This window comes from Myxine glutinosa, chromosome 14 (genome assembly GCF_964187855.1).
Source record: "Myxine glutinosa chromosome 14, kmMyxGlut1.1, whole genome shotgun sequence".
In the NCBI taxonomy this organism is placed as follows: domain Eukaryota; kingdom Metazoa; phylum Chordata; class Myxini; order Myxiniformes; family Myxinidae; genus Myxine; species Myxine glutinosa.
In genome coordinates this window covers 86,823,711-86,846,187 of record NC_136274.1, presented here as the reverse complement: position 1 = coordinate 86,846,187, position 22,477 = coordinate 86,823,711, and the positions used below count along the sequence as shown (strand labels likewise).

Sequence of the window (22,477 nt, the reverse complement as noted above, 5' to 3'; positions counted from 1 at the left end):
GTGGCCGGAAACGGAAGTGACCGAAACGGAAGGAAAAGACACGAGGAAAAAAGGACGAGTATTCTTCTTCCTCGCCCCGCTCCGACCAAAGGTGGGATCGACCTTGCGCTGCGTGGAAAAGCGGCGTTCCGAAGCCTGTCTGGCGAGAGGAATCACCGGGACGTGTACCTGCCCGGTGGAGACGTCAAGTTGACGTGGGGCCGTGCATCGACCCCGCGTCTGGCATCGTTCGCGGCACCGTCTAAACAGACGCGTGCGGGTCGCACGTTGGGGCCTAACGCGCCTTGCAAGCGGCGTGGGGTTTGGCTTGCTCTACCGTACCCGCTTCGCGGGGCCACGAGGGGCTGCAGCCACGGTGCCTGGTACGATACCTGCCCGGTGGAGAAACGTCCACCCGGGGTTCGTTCAACCGCCCGAGTGCGGAGACGCCGACCAGTATCTTGGTCAGGAGGGGCCCAGAGACATTGTGAGGAGCAGAGACCGAAAGGGGGTTGTGAGTACTCACCGGGACACACATATATAAGATGGCCATCTTACTCATAGGGAAGTGTTTGTGAATTGGGAATTGTTGATGGTTGTGTATTGTTGATTGCTCGGGGAAAATCTCCGTGGTTGTGTCATTGAAATTGTAGGGTATCATTACCATTGAAAATATATCCTTGAACATCAGTTGTCTCCTGGGTGAAATTCATATGGATTGCGTGGAGAAAGCGCATATATAATACAGCTTGCTGGCGGAGTTCCTCTCACGGTCCGGGGGTCACCGAGACCAGGTATTCACCGAGGGGACCACGTAACACCTACAACAAAGATTGTATAGTGCTAAGAGTCCAAGCTGGAGGTGGTGGGGTGACTGTTTGGGCTGCTTTTCATGCAGGGGGCAAAACTGACCTGGTTGTTCTGAATGGAAACCTGAACCAGTTCAAGTACAGGGCCATTCTGGAAGAAACATCGTTTCCATTTGCTCATGCAGCCTTTCGAGGAAACTTTGTCTTCCAAGATGACAATGCACGGCCTCATCGTGCTCGCATGATCCAACACTTTCTTGCTGACCGTGGTGAAGAGCATATGTAGTGGCCTGCCATGTCCCCGGATATGAATCCGATAAAGAACTTGTGGGCAGAATTAACGCGTCAAATCGACCACTTGGACCAGCAGCCGACCTCTGTGCGTGAATTGCAGCAGGCTATTGTCACTGCATGGCAAGCGATTCCTGTCCAAACCTTGGCAAATCTCGTGAACAGCATGCCTCAACGTGTACGTGCTCTCCTGAATGCTCGTTGGGGTTACACGAAGTACTGAACTATAATTTTACTGTCCGTAATCCCAGTCGTAATTTAACTTTTGTTTTTGTTAAAAAAAAATTGGGCTAATGTGCAAAATAAAGAGATACTTATGGAAAACGTACAGAAGTTTAACACAGTACTGTCCATGAATTGAGTTCGATATCAGTTTACATCACTTTCAAGGATCAATTTATTTGTTTCGAAATGTCAAATGTGGTTTTTGTTTCTTTTAAAGGTCACATTAACAAAATCTAGAATAATTTCAACATAATTCCAATGAACTTTTGGTTGTAAGACATCTTGAAAAGTAAGTTCACCCCAACAAAAAAAATATTCCATATTAAATGCCGTGTGTGTGTGTGTGTGTGTGTGTGTGTGTGTGTGTGTGTGTGTGTGTGTGTGTGTATATGTTATATACGGCGAATTATATATATATAGCCAGGTAGATCTGTATAGGTAGGTATTCGACTGTCGCGATAGGGAATCTACCTGTAATAAGTTCTTCATGTCTAGGCGTTTTGTCGGGTTAAGATGTATGATTGTGAATCTACCAGGAGATTCGTGTGATAGTTAGTGTAAGGAAATAACGAGTAGAGCCCTTGTATGTCTCACCTGGTAATCAAACCTTTGTCCATTTTGGCACTGCAGACCACATAAACACTCGTTAGGACCTTTAGTACAACACTAAATGACGCCCTCTCCCATAACATGACTTAGGAAGAAATCAGGCTGGAACACCGCCACAATTGGCCGCCACCATTTACACCTCTGAGAGGCCTACCCGCCTCGCATAGCACGTGCTGTGACCACGGGGTCGAGGACGTGAGTGAGAGTGGCGCAGTGACGTGCCCCTGGACGAGCCGGCGAGCCGGTGGAGGCTCTGATTGGCAGAGCAGTGCGCCAATGTGACGTCATCGGCTGGAGATATTACCGAGGGTCGGACGCCATTTCGGGAGTCAAGAGTTCGTGTGCACCCGAGTCGAGTTGAGATCCTGAGTCCAGTTGAGAGAGGCAGTCCGGAGAGTTGGATCCCGAGTTGAGATCCTGAGTTCAGCACGAGCTGAGTGAGCATTGGACGCCTTTGCTGGCAGTTGGATCAGGAGTTCGAGTTGAGCGCAGAGAGCCCAAGCAGTGCGCAATTCGCAGTTCGAGTGCAGAGCCCGAGTCCATTTTGAGCAGTTGGTTTGAGACAAGGCAGGACTTTGGTCCGAATCGACCTCGTGTGGAGCCGCTAGCCTGCGTGGGACGCATAGCGCTTGAAGCGAGGCCTTGTGGGACTTGGAGCGAGGGACCTCGTGGTGTGCGATCGGGCCGGAAGGAGCGGTGTTGGACGGCAGCCACCAAGACGACAAAGACAAGATAAGGCCGAGCTCCGCGTACACTTGACATAGAAGACGTGTTTCTTTTTGTTAATTCATATTCCCCCGTTTTGTATTTGAGGTCTGGTGTGCGGGATCCCGATTAGGATATTTATTACAGGCGCGTGCTTTTTCCTGTCCTTGCCCTTTTCCCAATAAACCCTTATATTACTTTGTGTATATACCTGAACGCAGTTTCCTGATTGATTTGATAGATAGGCTGCGGGGACTTGCGCTGTTTCCCTCCATTCCGCACGCTTAGATTCGATTTTGGAATCCGCTATTGAGCTTCCGCCTCGGAGTTAAAGCCTCGTGATCGGCTATCCGCGACCGCCAGATATTAATTTCGGCGGTTGCGCGACAATATATATATTTAATTTTAAAGCAAAAAACAATAGCACTTGGGTGGGATTTGTTTCGAAGGCCATTAACTAGACCTATTGGCCGATGTATATTCCATGTTTCAGCTAGTTTCAATGTATAGCCCTTGAGATATGAGCGCCATTGAGTATTTATCTTACTATAATTCACCAAATGTCCGTCCGACCGTTCAAAGGTACCGCACAAACGGCTCAACCGATCGCAACGATATTTTGGGTGGGTATTCCGGGGACTCCTCGGAGTAAAATAGGCTCTATCGTTTTTCCAATTTTTCCAAATTTTACAATTTTCCAGTTTTTCCAAACACGATGGAATAATATTTACCGATATGAACAGTGATGTGGCTTTTGTTGAAATTCTACAAATACTGTTTATTCTACGTACCAGGAGAGAGTAGATCGACTCCTGACAAACTCTTCCTATATAAACGTGCGGCTCCGAAGTAACATGGCAGCGTGTGCAAAGCGTCTGAGAAACAGGTGTAGCGGCTGCTTCCGTGTTACAGATTTGGCGCGCACTCTTAACACATAAACGTGCGACTGAGAAAGACGTGCAGCGGCCGCTTCCGTTTTGCAGAATTCAATCTTTTTTCAAAATGGACGCAATGTACTGTTTAGATTTTGATGATTTGTGTGTGATATGATTCAACGGATGTTTATATGAATCGTTGAAAATTTTAAAAAGCCTTCAATTTCTGATATGTTGCCTTTTCATTTGGGCTTCCCAATTGAAGCCCCGCCCATAGGGCGGGTACCGTTGCTAGTAATAATAATACAAGAATTGAAATACATTTTTACATTGCTTTGATTCAAGCTGAAGGATTGATCGACAGGTAGTTTGGCCTGAATTTAATTAAAATGTCTGGAACAGTTGTTGTTGTTGTTTCATGTGCAGCCTGTGGCTGCTGGTTGCATCATTTCTGGGAACGCAGTTGTGCCGGTGATGCAGTACCAGTAAGCTGGAACTCATTTTGCCAACCTCAAAAGAATGACAGACTGAGTCAACCCACCTGGGTCAGGAAAAGTTTGCTCATATTATATGCAAACAACATACACCCCTTCGGATTCCATTAGAATAGCCCCAACTGCAGAGTGTTGTGTAGGCCTACCTGCCTTCTGGTACAAAAATTGAGAGTATTTAATCAAAAGTACCCTCAATAGCAAATCAAAATAACTGGCTGTGCATTTAATTTAATTGCATCACAATGCTTCAATCAAAGGTAGGTGGTGAAACAACAAAGTCCCCACCCAAAACTCACCTTTCGCAACAGGTCACGCTTGTTCGACAGAGCCATCTCCTTTGGAATCTGTACGTCGGGGTCAAAACTTGGCCGATGTTGAATGCGCACAGCTTGTGTTGACGCACGGCGAACCATCCCTGACAAAGGGTCTCTCCCACCTGGTGGAACATTTTCTTGACCCTGCCGTATTCTGTCCCAAAAGACAAGTCAAACATCAATCATAACTTGCATAAACTAAAAACAAATTAAGGATTTATCAGCACTTTAATGGAATCTTTAATCCAGGTTTTAATTCAAAACAAATTCTCTTCAATCCGTCATAATCATCGTTTTACGGCCGTTTCCATGCTTGCATGTGTAAGTGTAATTTCAGTAGCCTTATGGATGCATTTTTAAGTTGTTGAGCTTTTCTTGAGCTTCTAATGATGACAGTTTCAAGTGCAGATCCAGCTAGGAAGGTAAAAGCAAATCAACCATTGCATTGCATAACAAGACTGCCTCAGCAGCACTTTCTTGAAAGTCAAAATTATGGTTTGACGGATTGGTCATTGGAGATACCTCCAAGGAATCTTATTTATCATCAATGTGCACATTTTAACAGTCAGATTTCAATTGCAGTGACATCACTGAACAATAATTTTTATTTTTTTTTTAACATAAAATTGTGGAAATTACCATCTTTTCCAGCCGACAAGTCGATGTGGAATACAAGTCAAATTGGCCAATTTCCCCATTTTTCTTTCCTTCATTAATAGACATGTTGATTTGGAGTACAAGAGGAAGCAGAATCAACTCTTGTAGTAAGCAAAACTGTCAATCAGAACAATAGAGGTGTGAGTTCCTCCCTGACTCTCAATGCATGTAATTCTGGAGTCATTAATTTTAAAGAGCTGTTTTGTGCATGTTTTTGGAATTACATTGTGGGATGACCTTTCGGATAAATTTGGAGTGTAAATACTTTTTCAACATATTTGTTATAATATAGGGGTACAGAATCTTAAACAAGCTACAGAATCAATATCAACATTACATTTTGCCAAAGTTCACTATTCCTTAAAAGGGAACCTAAACACTCAGACAACCTCGACACTTATCTATCCTTTGATACCATACAAAATAGAAATGATGTGTCTTTTTTTCCGATTTCACATGTATAATGTAGATAATTTTGCAAAAGTCGAAATTTCCTTCTTCTTCACGCTTAGCCGTCACATTACTCTCAGAAATCGACCGCCATGTTCGTATCGTCTACGCGGTACAATTTAACTCAAACGGCGAATAATTTTCGATTTTCCATAAACATGCCAAGTCGGTGTTGTCCTTGGTGGTTGTAGTAATACAAACCGACACGGTTTCAGGAGTCCGAGATGGTTACCAATGGCTTGAAGACCCTAAGTTTCCCAGAAATTGGACGAGTTTTGTCTGAAATACCCGTGTGGGTATTTGTGGACTACAAAATGTTCACTTTTGTGCTTGGACCATGAGATGAAACAACAGTGATGGCTATAGATCTTGTGGTTATCTGTCACAATTGAGAGGATGCCATCTCAACGATTAAGAAGAAGAAACAGCTGTCGCTCAAAACCAATACGATCTCCACCTATCTACCAGTCCATGTTTACATGTGTATACCAGCAAATGTTTTACAAACAGGTCAGTCTCTTGACTGCCACTGGTAACATGCAACCCAGTGCTACCTGCCGCATGGTCGGGTAGTCAGCAACTAAACCGACTACCCTCACTGGCTTGTCAGTGGGGAGGGTGACTGACACCCTGCAGGACTAAAACAACACCTATTAAAGGGCGGATGAGCTCATTGCGGGAGCCAATGTCCACCCACTAACGTGATTGTGTCTGCTAAAAAACACCCATCCGGTTGGACCGGTTTTTTAGGTAGAAGGTTGAAGACAGCAACCGCTCAGGGTCGTACTACCATCCTGACTTAGAGTTAAAGTGGTGCACAGAACCATCTTACATTTATCTATGCAAGATTGCTCTGGGCACCACTTTCTGGGCACCACTAATCCACCAATCCTGTGTCAAGATTGCTGGTCTTAATTTCTGTCTCACTCAAACTACAGCTACCGGCCTAGCTTCAATCTCTCTTTCTCGTAAACAAACATCACACACTTTTCTTACTCATTTTCACTCCTCACCTATACATTCTCTCTTTTCTTTCCCTTTCCTCACAAACCTCCAATTAAATATTGTTACGTTTGTAGGGGGTAGACAATGATTACCTTAGAGACAGGTAGACTGGTAGAGTGTATAGACTAGTGTGCTCCGACTGTTGTGAAGAAGGAACAACCTCGATGTACCATAAGTAGGGATCCAATAGACCGGGTGTCGTGGGTAAGCTTGTATCTTCATACCCATCACGAGGGGTGGGGCTTGTTAATTAGCGAGGGATTAAGGGTAAATTAATCCCCTGTGTCGTTGCCTCTGTAATTTCTCCTTTGTTCCTTATGACACCGCATTAGACACCTAGCCAGAATCCCGCATTTAAACACAATAATTAATAAAAACCGCTGGAAACCAGGCATGAAGCACTACCGCTGATTACCCCGACTTGGTAAGAGGACACAGGACGGGCAGGCCATGGAGACACGCCCAAAGAGCAGTGATTGGTCGAGGGTTTGAATGACGGGAAGGACTGGTAAGAAAGGACTCGCCGATTGGCGAAGCACCACAGATGACATCAGAGCCTGGTCGATCAAAGAACGCTGTGGTGGACATTTTCCTCTCTTCCTTGGCTTCTCGTTCTGGATGCCATTGCGGACAGTTGTGTGCCAACATCTTCTAGCCTTTTTCCGACTTTGGACCCGATCACGAACGGCCGTGTGGTGAGGTCTTCTTGGTGGTCGTGAGGAGGAAGAGCTGCAGCTTTCCAAGCAAGACCAAAGGGTGGACGAGCGCAGCTTGCTCGCTGCAGTGCAACGAGACCAGGAGTGGGCGGACGTGCAGTGAGGCCTCGCCCGTGCGAACGAGCGCACTTCCCCGCCAAGGACTGAGACGATCTTTGGCAATTACTGACGAGACACCCCAGCACATTTGAGCTAAGTCCCACAATAAATCGCACACATATATTTTCGTTCTTTTATATTTCCCTTTGTCTGTGTGCAGGTCTGTGTGAAGGGTTCCTCAATTTAGGATTTTAGTTTTATCGTGCTTTCTTTGTTACCGGCATTTTCTTTAATAAACCTGTTAATTTTTGTACATTTTAAATCCGGACATCGGGGATCCGTGGAAGGTAAGTTCTTTGGTACCCCCCATCCCCCTTCTTCCCCTCTCCCCCGCATGTATTAACTCCGCCATTGAACTGAACGCCTCGGAGTATTAAGCTCGTTTGGTCATCCGTGTTACCCTGCGGTGTTCACCAAGGGTAGTCACACGGCAAATGGTGTCAGGAGTGGGATTTGGACTCAACGGACATTTTATGATTGAGGGTTGCGAGCTCGACACCCGCTGAGGACAAATTGCGCTCAGCTTTCGGAATTGAATTTTTTTAACGATTATCTTTCTCTCGCCGAGGGGGAGGTAATCGTAGTACCGGGGTGTCAAGTTTTGTGGTAGTTTATTGGTATATGAGGCGCAACATCGCGTTCGCGAGAAATTGAAATCGAATTTTTTCTTGTCTGAGGTAAAAATACGCGGGCGGGAGAACTGCTGTCTCACCACGGATGGCAGAAGTGAGTGAGATGGCCGAGCAGGTTGGGGAGCCCGAAGAATATGGAAGCGAGCCAGAGATAGAGGGGTATGAGAATAGAATGGGAACCTCCCCCGTCCCGAGCATTAGTCCACCTCCCTAGCCCGTGAGGGAGCCGGGAACAATGGAAACGGCTGCGATGCCCGACCAGGTCTGGATGCAAATGTTTATTGAACAATTGGAAAACAAAATGAAGGCCCAGATTGAACAATTGGAAAATAATAGAAGGAGAGATATGAATGTGCAAACAAATAAAATTAAGGGAATGAGTGAACAATTAGGGGGCCAAATTAATGGACTGGAAAACAAAATGAATTACCAGAGGGACTCGATATAGGGTGAATGAGTGAACAAATTAAGGGAATGGAAGAGCGATTGGAGAACAAAATGAATACCGAGAATAACACAATTGATGGTTGGACGAATGAATTAAAGGAAGAACAAAATAATGAAATCAGGGCACAGGAGAAGCCATGGGCGGCAGAATTTGAATCAAAATGTGGGGAGTTGACAGTGGGAATGGAAGAGTGTAAGACCCCAGCTGATGTGCTTTGGGCACAGAGGAAAATTTTAAATATGGAATGTTTGGAGGTGAATGGGGAGCGATTAAGGGTAAATGGGGAAAACTCAAATTTAAATGGGGAATGTTTGTTAAATGAAGACCTGGAAGGTTATCAGGTCCGCGTGGATGTCACAATGCAACACAGGGGGAGGAATTGGAACTTGTGCAGCACCAGGGCGGTGGTGCGGAGCAACAGTGGGTAAGAATATTGGAGGTCTGTGTAACGGAACTGGACGGGGTGTGTATAGATGAAGACCTGTCGGAGCTAGAAGTAATTGGGGATGATAATGTGAATGATTTGACCCAGCGGCTGTACACCTGTGACAATACCATCGAGGAAGGTGCTGCTCAAGTCCAACACGGTCTGGGAGATGAGGCGAGTCGGTCCGTTGAATATCCCCAGGCTGAGATTCAAGTGACTGAAGGGACCCTCACCACGAACAACAATGTGGCACAGGAGGCTCCAAAACTGGATACCCAGCCGGGGGGGAGTTTTGGCTCCGAGCTGGATTCGGACATGGAAGAGTCGGGAGATAGAGCCTCAGAAGAACTGGTCATCATAGAGAATTTGGAACAGCTGCAGGGAGGGGCAGAAGAACCCGAGGAAGTGGTTGTTACCTGCAGAGGCGGTTATTGGGCACACAAGACCAAAAAGTTCAAAAGGAAATTTAAATTGAGATTTAAATGGGAATTTGATTTGGAACAGCCTTGGAGGGAATTGGTCCCTCGGCTGCGGATTTCGGGCCAGGGGAGGTCTTAGGGGTCGGCCCCATGGAAAAGTTGCCCCTTTCGAAATTTGGGTGTGCCAGCCAGATGGGGGCCTGTGCAGGCAGGATTTGGATGTGGGGGGTCGACCATGGCCCCACGGGGGGTCTGGTGGAGTGTGGCGTCCCTTGTCCATCGGGTCCCTGCCCGAGGGTGTGTCTCAGGCTGGCAGGGTCACCGGACCATAATGGGGGATAAGACCTCCGGGGGTCCGAGGTGGTTTCTCACAGATACCTGGGAAGGTGTATAATGAGGACCACTTGGGGTAGGTGTTGTCAGTCGCGCTTTGGTGGTGGCACCACGGAGGGCCAATAAGGGCCTGATGTGGTGACCGCCTGGGCATGCAGCCTGGCAGCCTCTCCCTGAGACTCTGGGACAGTCAGCATGTGGTGACCTGCCATTCTGTGCTGGTCTATGGACGCAGGTCAAACCACATGGACAGGAATGGATATAGCCCACCGGACAACCATTGGGGCATCTGTAGAACATGATGGTGTGAGAATGATCTTCCACAGATATTCCGTTGTGATGTGTGGACTCTCGGCTTGGGAGGAGAGCCATGGGATTGTTGAATCGGGAATTTTTAACGAGCATTTTTAACGAGGCAGGCGTATGGAGAAGCACCCTTCTTTGGTGAAGATAGTGAAATGTGAAAAAAATAATTGCTATTGGGTAATCCGAGGGTTAGATGTAAATTTAAGGGTGAATTTTGTGAAGAGGCCATGGTGGACACTGCACAGTGACACCATTATTGATCCAGGTGTGTTAGACCAAAGTGTTGGAGGCTGGGACAAAAAGTGGATAGAGTAGTAGGACACAGCCTTCAACTGGTTACTGAGGCAACGGCGCCAATATTTGGGACGTGGAGTTGTGGAGATGTTGTTGGGTAGTCTGGAAGTCAACGTGGTGTTATGGGTGCCCGAGGTGTGTGGACCATGTCTTCTGGATGAGTCTCCTGGTGGAGCATGGCTGTCGGCTAGACCCTGGGCATGGTCAAGTGTGTGTGGGCACTGGGGGCTGCATGTGAAAGACTGGGGGATGTGATAGGTGTCTCCTTTCAAATCAAGATCACGTCGGGGTCACCAGTGAAGGAGCTGCGCTCCAACGCGAGTCGAAAGAATTGACGCGACCAAAGACGGAATTCGTCTGAGTTGCTTTATTGAAACAAAACAGCTCAGGTATTCTCACAAGCCCGTTTATCGGGCAGCAATATATATACACATTTATGCCGGGGCGTTTGCCCGGGAAAACCGAGACCGGGCATGCCCGGGTGTCAAGGGCGAGTCCTGGAAAGGCGAGTCTGGACATGCCCGGGCGTCCTGGACGCGGCCTGGCAAGTCGAGGCTGGGCGTGCCCGAGCGCTCTGGGCGAGCCCTGGAAAGGCGAGAGCGGGCATGCCCGGACGCTCTGGGCGAGCCCTGGAAAGGTGAGTCTGGACATGCCCGGGCGGCATGGACGCGGCCTGGCAAGTCGAGGCTGGGCGTGCCGGGGCGCTTTGGGCGAGCCCTGGAAAGGCGAGAGCCGGCATGGCCGGGAAAGACGAGACCGGGCGTGCCCGGGAGGTTCGGGCGTGCCCGGGAACAGTGAGTCCGGGCATGCCCAGGAGAGGAGCGTCTGGGCCTGTCCGGACGAGCCCGGCGTGGCGATCGCGCCCTGGCCACGTCCTGGCAGGTGCAAGGCGATTGTGTACATTCAGCGGGAACCGCTACACACGCCCCTCCAGAATCGACCTGCACCGGCAGGGTCAATTTAAGGGGGGTCCGGATGACCCGGCCGAAGCGACCCCTGGAGGGTCGTGGGGGGGGGGTCCGATCTGGTGGTGGGTGGTCGAGCGGGGGGAACTGTGGACGGGGGGCGGCCTCGCCGCGGAGGAAGGGCCAACCGTGGTGGTCGGTCGACGTCCACGTGCGCCGGTTTGAGGCGGTCCACAGAGATCCGGTCCGACCGGACGCCGACGTCGACGACGAAGGACTTGTCGCCCCGTCGCAGGACCCAGAAGGGCCCGTCGTACGGCGGCCGGAGTGGCCCCCGGTGCGCGTCATGACGCACAAAGACGTACTCCGCTGTGCGAAGCGCCGGGGGGACGTAGGACTGGGGGCCACCGTGGCGGGACGTTGGCAAATCGTCGGGCGGCCTCCTGGAGGTCCGAGCGCTGGTGTGCGGCGGACCAGGGACTGGTAGCGTCGGGCACGAACTCGCCCGGGACGCGGAGCGGCTGGCCGTAGACGAGCTCGGCGGCGGACGCCCGGAGGTCCTCCTTGGGGGCCGTGCGGAGGCCCAAAAGGACCCACGGCAGCCGGTCGGTCCAACCGTCGTCCTGAAGGCCGGCCATGTGTGCGGCCTTCATGGAGCGGTGAAACCGCTCGCACAACCCGTTGGCTTGGGGGTGGTAGGCCGTGGTGCGGTGCAGCGTGACCCCCAACGAGCGGGCGACCGCGCCCCAAAGTTCGGACGTGAACTGTGGGCCGCGGTCGGACGAGATGTCCGCCGGTGCGCCGAAGCGCGCGACCCAGGTGGCGATGAACGCCTGCGCCACGTCGGCGGTGGTGGTGGAGGTGAGGGGCACGGCCTCCGGCCACCTGGTGGTCCTGTCCACCATGGTGAGCAGGTGGGTGAACCCCCGCGATGGGAGCAGGGGACCCACCAGGTCCACGTGGACGTGGTCGAAACGCCGTGCAGGCACGGTGAAAGGTGCTAGCGGGGCCTGGGTGTGGCGGTGGACCTTGGCCCGCTGGCAGGCCGTGCAGGCGTTGGCCCAGTCACGGACGTTCCGTCGAAGGCCGTGCCAGACGAAACGCGCCGACACCAGCTTCTGAGAAGCTTTCCGGCCCGGGTGAGAAAGGCCGTGGATGGAGGCGAAGATGCGGCGCTGCCAGGAAACGGGCACGATGGGGCGAGGCTGGCCCTGGGAGACGTCGCAGAGCAGGACGGTGCCCGCGAAGGGGATGTCGGCCAGGCGGAGGCCCGTGTCCGCCGCCCGGAGGGCCTGCACCGAGGTGTCGGTGGTCTGGTCGGCCGCCATGAGCGCGAAGTCCACGCCGAGGTGGACCGCGTTCGCGCTGGCCCGAGAAAGACAGTCGGCCACGGCGTTGTCTTTGCCGGCGACGTGCCGGATGTCCGTGGTGAATTCCGACATGGCGGAGAGGTGGCGCTGCTGGCGGGCCGACCACGGCTCCGTGACTTTGGCCATTGCGTAGACCAACGGCTTGTGGTCGACGAAAGCCGTGAACGGGCGGCCCTCCAGGAGGTGTCGGAAATGGCGAACGGCCGAACGGAAATAGCCCGAGCAGCTCGCGGTCGAACGTGCTGGATTTTAACTCGTTCGGCCGGAGTTGCCGGCTGAAAAAAGCGAGTGGCTGCCAAACCCCGTCCACCCATTGTTCATTGACGGCGCCCACCGCGTAGTTGGAGGCGTCCGTAGTGAGGGCGATGGGCGCGTTGAGCACCGGGTGAGCCAGCAGCGTTGCGTCAGGGAGGGCCCGTTTTGCACTCGCGAAGGCCGCGGCCATGGCCGCGGACCAAACTATGTCATGCTTGGCCGGCTTGCCCCGGAGGGCCTCGTAAAGGGGCCGCATGAGCTGAGCAGCGCGGGGCACGAATCGGTGATAAAAATTCACCATGCCGAGGAACTCTTGTAGGGCCTTGATGGAACGGGGACGCAGGAACGTGGTGATGGCCTCGACCTTGGTCGGCAGCGGCACGGCCCCGGTCTTGGTGATGCGGTGGCCCAAAAAGTCAACGGTCGTCGTGCAGAAGTGGCATTTGGCCGGGTTGACAATTAAGCCGTGCTCGCTGAGGCGACCGAACAGTGTTCGGAGGTGGAGGAGGTGCTCGGCGCGGGACGTGCTGGCGACGAGGATGTCGTCCAGATAGACGAAAAGAAATGGCAGGTCGCGCAGCACGCCGTCCATTAAGCGCTGGAACGCCTGGGCCGCGTTCTTGAGGCCAAACGGCATCCTCAAAAATTCGAACAGGCCGAACGGCGTGATGACGGCCGTCTTCAGGACGTCGGCCGCCCGGACAGGTACCTGGTGGTATCCCCGTATCAGGTCAATTTTGGAAAATATGACCCGTCCCGCCAAACGGGCGGAAAAGTCCTGGATGTGCGGGATCGGGTACCTGTCGGGGGTGGTAGCGTCGTTGAGGCGGCGGTAGTCGCCACACGGGCACCATCCGCCCCCCGGCTTTGGCACGATGTGCAGTGGTGAGGCCCACGCGCTATTGGAGCGCCGTACGATGCCGAGGTGCTCCAACGCGTCGAACTCAGCCTTTGCCACGGCGAGCTTGGCCAGGTCGAGGCGGCGGGCCCTAGCGTAGACCGGCGGGCCCGTAGTGGGTATGTGGTGCTCGATCCCATGCCGCACTGCGACGGCCGAAAACGTCGGCCGCGTGAGGGCCGGGAATTCCGCGAGCAGGCGAGCGAACTCGTTCGCCGTCGGGAGGGCGCACGCCAGTTCGGTCGGCGCGGAGCTGCTCATCGTGCACGCCAGGGAGCTGAAGGTCTCGGCGTTGACAAGGCGACGTCGTTTGACGTCGACCAGCAGCCCGTGCGCGCAGAGGAAGTCGGCGCCCAGCAAAGCCATGGGGACGCAGGCGGTCACAAAGGTCCACTGAAAGCGCTGGCTGCCGAAGCAGACGGTGACGTCGCGCGGGCCGAAAGTGCGTACGGCCGAGCCATTAGCAGCGACCAAAGAGGGGCCGCAAACGGCGTCCCGCCTGTCCTGCTCGGAGGTGGGTATGACGCTCTGTTGGGCGCCGGTGTCACAAAGGAAACGCCGCCCGGACGCTTTGTCCCGAATAAAAAGCAAGTTGCCCGAGTGGCCGGCGCTCATGGCTGGGAATGAACACCGGCCAGGCCGTTTCCTGACTTGCCGAAAGTGCACGGGGGTCGGCACGTCCGAGCCTTGTGTCCGAACCTGGCGTGGTAATAACACCACGCCTGGTCAGGTGGAGGCCCCGGCCGTCGTGTCGGAAGCGGTCGGCGCGGCGTGGCGGCCGCCAGTTGCACCGGCAGTTCGGCCTCCAACCGCGCAGGGCACTCGGGCGTCGTGGGCGTCGCCTCGGACGGCGGCAGGCTCCAGGTAGCCGCGCCGTTGTGTTGGCCCGCCGAGGAGATCTTATCGGCTTCCCTGGCGAGGGCGCGGGGATCGGTGATCGGTGATCGACGTGCCAGCCAGGGCGAGGCGTACCGGGTGAGGCAGCTGGCGAAGGAACAGCTCGCGGAACAGAAAATCCGGAGAGTGCTCACCGAGCAACGAGAACATATAGTCCATGCGCTCAGACGGGCGCGTGTCGCCGAGCTTGGGCAGGTCGAGCAGGCGCCGTGCGCGTGTCGCCGGTGAGAGGGCGAAAGCGTCGAGGAGGAGTGTCTTCAGCGCGTCATACTTGTCAGCAGCCGGCGGGTGCTCAAGGAGGCTCAGGGCGCGGGCCGCAGTGGCGGAACCGAGCGCTGCCACGACATGGTGGAAGCGGGTGTCGTCCGCGGTGATGCCTGGCAGGGCGAACTGGGAATCCGCCTGGGTGAACCAAACAGCCGCGTGAGCCTCCCAGAAGGTAGGCAGTTTAAGAGTCACTGCCGTGTCCATGTCGGTGGTCTGGTAGGCCGCCATGAGCGCGAAGTCCACGCCGAGGTGGACCGCGTTCGCGCTGGCCCGAGAAAGACAGTCGGCCACGGCGTTGTCTTTGCCGGCGACGTGCCGGATGTCCGTGGTGAATTCCGACACGGCGGAGAGGTGGCGCTGCTGGCGGGCCGACCACGGCTCCGTGACTTTGGCCATTGCGTAGACCAACGGCTTGTGGTCCCGGCCCCTTCTCCCTTCATTGACCTCCACACCCCTTCCGACCTCACTGACTACTACAACCACACTCTCTCCTCCTGCCTTGACCAGCTTGCGCCTGTAAAAACCAAAACGGTTACCAAGACAAAAACTAAAGAAAGACTTTTTGTGTGATTAATGTCTCCAGTCCGGTCTGAAGAGGACGCAGGCGTCACATGCTCGCCACTTCTTCGACTGGGCCATTGTCTGTGGCTTGCTTTTTTGGTGGTCGTGCGGATTTTTTGGCCATTGAGTCTGCCCTCCGCATAGTCCCGGCTCTGCTCCCTGCTTTGCCTACCCGGCTCCTTCGCCTGCTCGCTGTTTCCTCGGGCACGCTCTCGTGGGTTGTGTCCTTCGCAGCGGTGTGGCGGCGGTTTTCCCGCCGTAATCTTGATTTGTAGCGGCGGCGGTTGATTGCCGCTGCATTTCCCGCTTTGCCGTGATCAACCTTGGCCTCGTGATCGTCTATTTGCTCCTGTTTGCCCTCTGCTTGGTCCCGACTCTGCTCCTGGCTTCACCTACCTGGCTCCTTCGTCTCCTTCGTTTCCTTGGGCCTGCTCCCGTGCGTTGGGACCATTGTTTCACCTCCTCAACCTTGGCCTCGTGCTCGCCTCTCCGCTCCTGCCTGGCATGGCTCTGTGGTACTCTGCCGCAAGGCTCCTTCTGCTCAATACCCGCTCCACCCCATCATGCATCTCTGCCATCAAATCAAATGGACTCCTCCGACGACCCAGGTACATTCACCGTGGCTCCGGTCGTAAGTTTGTATATATGTACAATCAGGTCACTCCATCCCCGTCCTCTGGTCGGCTCAGCGCACTCCCACTCATCGTCCCAGCGCACCTGGTCACAACAACGCACACAATCGCACCTCCTGCCTACGAACCCTGGCTAAATCACCTGAATTCATCCCCGCTGTTCAAAACAACATCAAGCTCACCCTGTTCAACACCCGGTCCCTCAACAACAAATGCCTCATCCTCAACGACTACATCCTGGATAACAAACTGGACTTTCTCTGTCTCACCGAAACCTGGCAACAACCACTTGACTACTACACGCTCAACCTCACCACACCCAATGGATATTCCTACGTCAATAAACCACGCTCGGAGGGCCGAGGTGGTGGAATTGCCGTTATCCACCGTCAAGACATCAGGACCAGCCTCATCCCCATCGCCTCATCCTCATCCTTTGAACACCTGGCTTTTAAACACTCTGGTCGCACGCAGTCAGTCATGGCTGTCGTCTACCGCCCTCCCAAACCACACCCATTATTCCTGTCTGACTTCTCCTACTTTCTGACCCAGCTATGTTCCCTCTCCCCCTCAATCCTCCTCCTTGGTGATTTCAATATCCACATGGACTCCACTGACTCCACAATAACCACTGACTTCACTGATTTACTCACCTGCTTTAACCTCACTCAACATGTCAACTTTCCTACGCATATCCGTGGTCACATTTTGGACCTTGTCTGCTCCACTGGATTAATTTTGCACCATCTCTCTGGCTCCGACCTCACCCTCTCTGACCACCTAGCCATCACTATGACCATCAACATCCCCACCCCAACACCAAGACATTATCGCACTATCAACTTCCGTAAGCTAAACGCTCTTTCACCTACCTCATTCTCATCCACCCTCTCTGAAAAAATGTCCACTTCTCCCTTCATTGACCTCCACACCCCTTCCGACCTCACTGACTACTACAACCACACTCTCTCCTCCTGCCTTGACCAGCTTGCGCCTGTAAAAACCAAAACAGTTTCTTTCACCCATTCTGCTCCCTGGTTTACCCCTGAACTCCGCCTGATGAAAATACGTGCTCGCCAACTTGAAAGACTCCGCAATAAAACAGGTCTCACAGTTCACTCCCAAGCCTACAAAGACCACCTACAAAACTACAAAGATGCCCTCTCCCACGCCCGCTCCGCCTACAACTCTCAAATTATCCACTCTGGCTCCGGAAACCCAAAAGCACTCTTCTCGACAATAAACAAACTCCTCCGCCCCCTGGACACCACCAGACAGTCATTCACAGTAGACAACTGCATCTCCTTCCTTTCTTTCTTCCAACGCAAAATTGACAACATCTACAACAGCTTGACCACCGCCGCATACGCTCCCCCTCCAACCACCTGCCCCCCCTTATCATGCCTTCCCCTGTCTCAATTCTCCCCGGTCTCCCCTACTGACCTCTCTGAACTCCTCATAGGAATGAAAACTGCCACCTGCACTCTTGACCCCATCCCCTCCAGCTTTGTCAAGGCCTCCCTCCCTGCTCTCTCTCCACTTATCATTGCAACAATAAACTCCTCCCTGTCTACAGGCATCGTCCCACCATCCCTCAAAATTGCTGCTGTTACCCCCATTCTAAAAAAACCTGGTCTAAACCCTGACACCCTAAACAACTTCAGACCCATCTCCAACCTACCCTTTCTGTCGAAAGTTTTGGAACGCGCTGTAGCCACTCAACTCAAACATCACCTCTCTGCCAATAACCTGTATGAAACATTCCAATCCGGATTCCGCTCCAACCACAGTACTGAAACTGCTCTCCTCAAAATCACCAACGACCTTCTCCTCTCCTCTGACGCTGGCAACCTCAACATTCTCGTCCTCCTCTACCTCAGCGCTGCCTTTGACACCATCGATCACACCATCCTCCTCACCCGACTTGAATCCACCTTTAACGTTACCGGCACTGCCCTCTCTTGGATTAAATCATACCTCTCTGACAGACGCCAGTTCATCTCCATCAATAACTGCAAATCCCCCACTGCTCCCCTCCCCCAAGGTGTCCCCCAAGGTTCAGTTCTTGGCCCCCTCCTCTTCATCCTTTACCTGTCCCCCCTCGGTCACTTAATCCGCCGTCATGGTCTCCAATTCCACTGCTTCGCCGATGACATCCAGCTTTTCATCTCCACCAAGTCCGTCTCCACCGACACCCACTCTATCCTGACAAGCTGCATCTCTGAAATAAAATCCTGGCTTCAAATCAACTTCCTCAAACTTAACTGTGATAAATCTGAAATAATCATCATTGGCCCAAAAACGCTCACAAAATCCACCCATAACTTTGCCCTCAACATCGACGGTATCCCAGTATCCACCTCCCCTCTCATCCGGAATCTTGGCGTCATCTTTGACCAAACCCTCTCCTTCGACAAATACACTAAACAGATCACAAAGACAGCCTTCTTTCACCTGAAAAACATCGCCCGTCTCCGCTCATCCCTCTCCTCCACGGCTGCAGAAACCCTCATCCACGCCTTCATCACCTCCCGCCTGGACTACTGCAATAGCCTCCTCTATGGTTCACCCTCAACAATCACCAATAAACTCCAATACATTCAGAACTCCGCTGCCCGTCTACTCACCCATTCCCGGACCCGTGACCACATCACCCCCGTCCTTTACAAGCTTCACTGGCTCCCCATCTCCCAGAGAATCCAGTACAAAATCCTCCTCTTGACCTACAAAGCCCTCCATAACCTGGCCCCATCCTACCTGGCTGACCTCCTCTCCAGACACACTCCCACCCGCAACCTCCGCTCTGCTGGTACCAACCTCCTGACCCCCCCCCCATCCGGACCAAATTCAGATCCTGGGGGGACCCGGGACAGGGCCTTCTCCATCGCTGCTCCCACCCTCTGGAACTCACTACCTCACACCATCAGAGACTCCTCCTCACTCACCACATTCAAAACATCACTCAAAACCCACCTGTTCAGCACTGCATTCAACATTCAACCCACAGCATTTAACCCCTGACTATCACTTCTCCTTCTCCCTCCTTTTGCTTTAAATATTTCCCTATTGATTCTTGTCTTTTTGCAATTGTTGTTTTCATGTTTTGTTATGCATTATGTTTTGCACTCTGTCAAAGCGCCTTTGGGCTTCATGAAAAGCGCTATACAAAATAAATGAATTATTATTATTATTATTATAGGTGCAGGGGACGTGATGTTGATGCCACGCACTGCGACCGTGCCTCCCAGGTCCGAGGCCTTGGGAATGATGGAGTTGACAGCAGGTGCTCACCACATTGGCCAGCTTGGGGCTGGCTAGTGGAGCCGTGTTCCTCGCAGGGGGCCGAAGGATGGATGGTGGGTCGTACCCTTATGGACGCTCATTGGCCATGTTGGCGTTTCGGCTGCTCAGCCTATCCTGAGGGCTCTTGCACGGTAGAGGGGCGGAGCTGTCGTAGCCAAATGTAGTAGTGTAGTAAAGGTCACCGGAGGACGTGGATCCACATACTTGCCAGTACAGTGGGATATAAAAGGAAATTTGGTGGAATTTGGTGGGCTCCATGGGACAAATTTTTGGATTCAGTAGGGTGGATGGCACTCTTGGACCGGACCAACCTGCAACTGCCAACCTGCAACGGTTGTGTGCCAACATCTTCGAGCCTTTTTCCGACTTTGGACCCAATCGCGAACGGCCGTGTGGCGAGGTCTTACTGGTGGTCGTGAGGACAGAGAGAGGTTCGGCTTTCCAAGCAAGAACAATGGGTGGACGAGCGCAGCTTGCTCGCTGCAGCATGACGAAGTCAGGAGTGGGCGGACGCGCAGTGAGGCCAACCCTGCATGAACGAGCGCACTTCCCGCCAAGGACTGAGACGTTCTTTGGCGATTACTGATGAGATACCACAGCCGATTTGAGCTAAGTCCCCACAATAAATCGCACACGTTTATTTTCGTTCTTTTATATTTCCCTTTGTCTGTGTGTGGTCCCTCATTTTAGGATTTTAGTTTTATCGTGCCTTCTTTGTTACCGGCATTTTCTTTAATAAACCTTTTTATTTTAAAAACAAACTTTTTAAATAAACAAATCAAAAATCTTTAATAAAGAAACTCCGCCATTGAACTGAACGCCTCGGAGTATTAAGCTCGTTTGGTCATCTGTGTTACCCTGCGGTGTTTACCAAGGGTAGTCACACGACAATATTATAAGGTCTGATAAATTAATGGCGCCTAGTTCCTGGCATTATGGGGTGTAAAGAAACTCAAGTGACCTGCCTGTCTCTGCTGCAAATGGGAGGAGGGTTGGGGTGGGGAGGCGGCCCAGGCAGTTGCATTACCGGTCCTTCCAAAGATTCTTGCCCAATGAATCAACGTGACTCTTTTTCAATTCATTTCACCAACATTTGTGGTCTTTCTTCAAATCTTTCCTCTGTTGAACATCACCCAGCAAGTTCCTCTCCTAATATCTTGCTTCTCTCAGATACCCAATTGTCACACGACGTTCTTGTTAACTCCTTTAACATTTCAAACTACAACGTTCACTCACAATTCCACTTCAAAGGAGGAGTGATCTACTCCAACATTGCCATGCCTGCTGTATGCCTTGTGGAACTCGAACCTCCACACTTTGATGTCATCTGGCTTAAGATTTGTCTCCAGGCCATCACTATTTACCTCCGCCACCAAAGGTGGATGGAGGTTATGGTTTCACCCTCGTTACTTGCCAGAACAGATTCCGGCAAGTATGTTGATCGGTTTGTCTGTCTGTCTGTTTGCCTGTGCGCAGCACTACGTCTACACCGTTGCACGTAAAATCGCCAAACCTTACACACATATTTGTCTTGACCTGGAATAGACTGTGCCCAATTTTTAACTCTTTTAACTCCATATTTGTGCCGCCACCATATTTGTCTTGCCCTCCCCACCCTTAATTTAACTTTTTAACTCGTCTTCAGTTGTCATACCCTTCCTCCCGTCCATGGTACACCGAATCTTGTGGTGAGGCTATTGCCCAGAAACAACTTGCTTTCGTCTCCTGGAACGTAATCCAACGGAAGGAAATCTCATTTTCTTTCACAAAGCCCGAAACAAGTGTGTGTCCACCCTCAGGAGAACCAGGAAACAATATCTCTCCGTTCTCAGGACCGAACTCTCTTATCTGTCTCCCTCTTCCAAATCCTGGTGGCGTCTGGTCAAATCTGTTTCTGGTGTTTGTTCCCCCTCCATCCCCTCCCTCACCTCAAACGGCCACACGGCTGACTCCGCACGTGAAAAAGCTGAATGCCTCAACTCTGTGTTTGCCTCTAAATCTTGTGTCCCAAACCCATCCCTCTCTGTACCCACCGTACCCAGTCGTACCCAGCCGCTCCTGGACTCTGTGGCCTTTCCTCCTGACAAGGTGGAAAAGTTTCTGTCAACCCTCGACTCTGATTCTGCAACTGGACCTGACGGCATCAGCCCATGGATCCTAAAATCCTGTTCTTCCGTTCTTTCACTCCCTCTCTCTGTTCTCTTCACCCTCTTTTGCTCAAGGTCATCTACCATCTGCTTGGAAATCTGCCAACATCACCGCTTTGCACAAAAAAGGTGCAAAAACAGATCCCAGCAACTACAGACCAATCAGCCTTCTCCCAATTATCAGCAAAGTCATGGAATCCATCATTGCTTCAGATATGAAATCTTTCCTCTTCTCCAATGGCTTGATCTCTGATCATCAATTTGGTTTCAGACCTGGTCACTCTACTCTGGACATGCTGCTTCTGCTTTCTCAACAATGGATGGAGGTCCTCAATGCCAAACAGGAAATTAGAGCTGTCTCCCTTGACATATCACGTGCCTTCGATACGGTCTGGCACCCCGCTATGCTCACCAAACTCTCCTCTTTTGGTATCCATGGAAATCTCCATACATGGCTGGCAGACTTCCTCTCTAGCCGTAGTCAACGTGTGGCCCTGAATGGGTTTCTCTCATCTCCTCTTCCTGTTCAGGCTGGAGTTCCCCAATGAAGTGTTCTGGGCCCTGTGCTTTTTCTGGTTTTCATCAATGATCTCTCTGACTCTCTTGAAAATCCTCTCTATCTCTTTGCTGATGACCACTCTCTGTCGCTCCATTCTTCATCCCTCAGATCGGCAGTCTGCAGCCTCCTCACTCTCTGCAGACCTGGACAAAATCACAGACTGGGCAAACAAGTGGCACATGTCTTTCAATCCTGACAAATCTCACACTCTTACGATGTCTCTCCGAAAAGACCGACTGGACAACCCTCCCATCCACTTTCTGAATAATCCTCTCCAAGATGTTCTGTCACTCAAGCTTTTAGGTCTCACTATCTGCCATGATCTTTCCTGGGAAAACCACATTTCAAATCTGGCCTCCAAAGCCAGTCGCCGACTGGGCATCCTCCGTCATGTGAAGTCCTTCCTTGGCACACCTGAGCTCCTCACCACATACAAGGCTTTCATCCACAGCTCAATGGAATACTGCTCTCCCCTCTGGGCTGGTGCTCCTGCCTCACACCTAGCTCGTCTTCACGCTGTTGAAACCAAAGCATTCAGAATCATTGGAATCTCCCGCGATGAAGCTAACTCCAAGGGCCTCTCACTCACTCACCGC

General features: G+C 52.1%; 1 protein-coding gene across 2 annotated transcripts in view; it reads right to left on the bottom strand.

The window, feature by feature from the left end:
* Positions 1-22,477, bottom strand: part of PCF11 (PCF11 cleavage and polyadenylation factor subunit) — a 190,569-nt gene that overhangs the window by 92,809 nt on the left and 75,283 nt on the right. For both annotated transcript variants that reach the window (XM_068136301.2, XM_078768552.1), the window contains exon 8: positions 4,284-4,455. In XM_068136301.2, the coding sequence (XP_067992402.2) occupies positions 4,284-4,455 (172 nt within the window). The remainder of the gene's footprint in view (positions 1-4,283; positions 4,456-22,477) is intronic.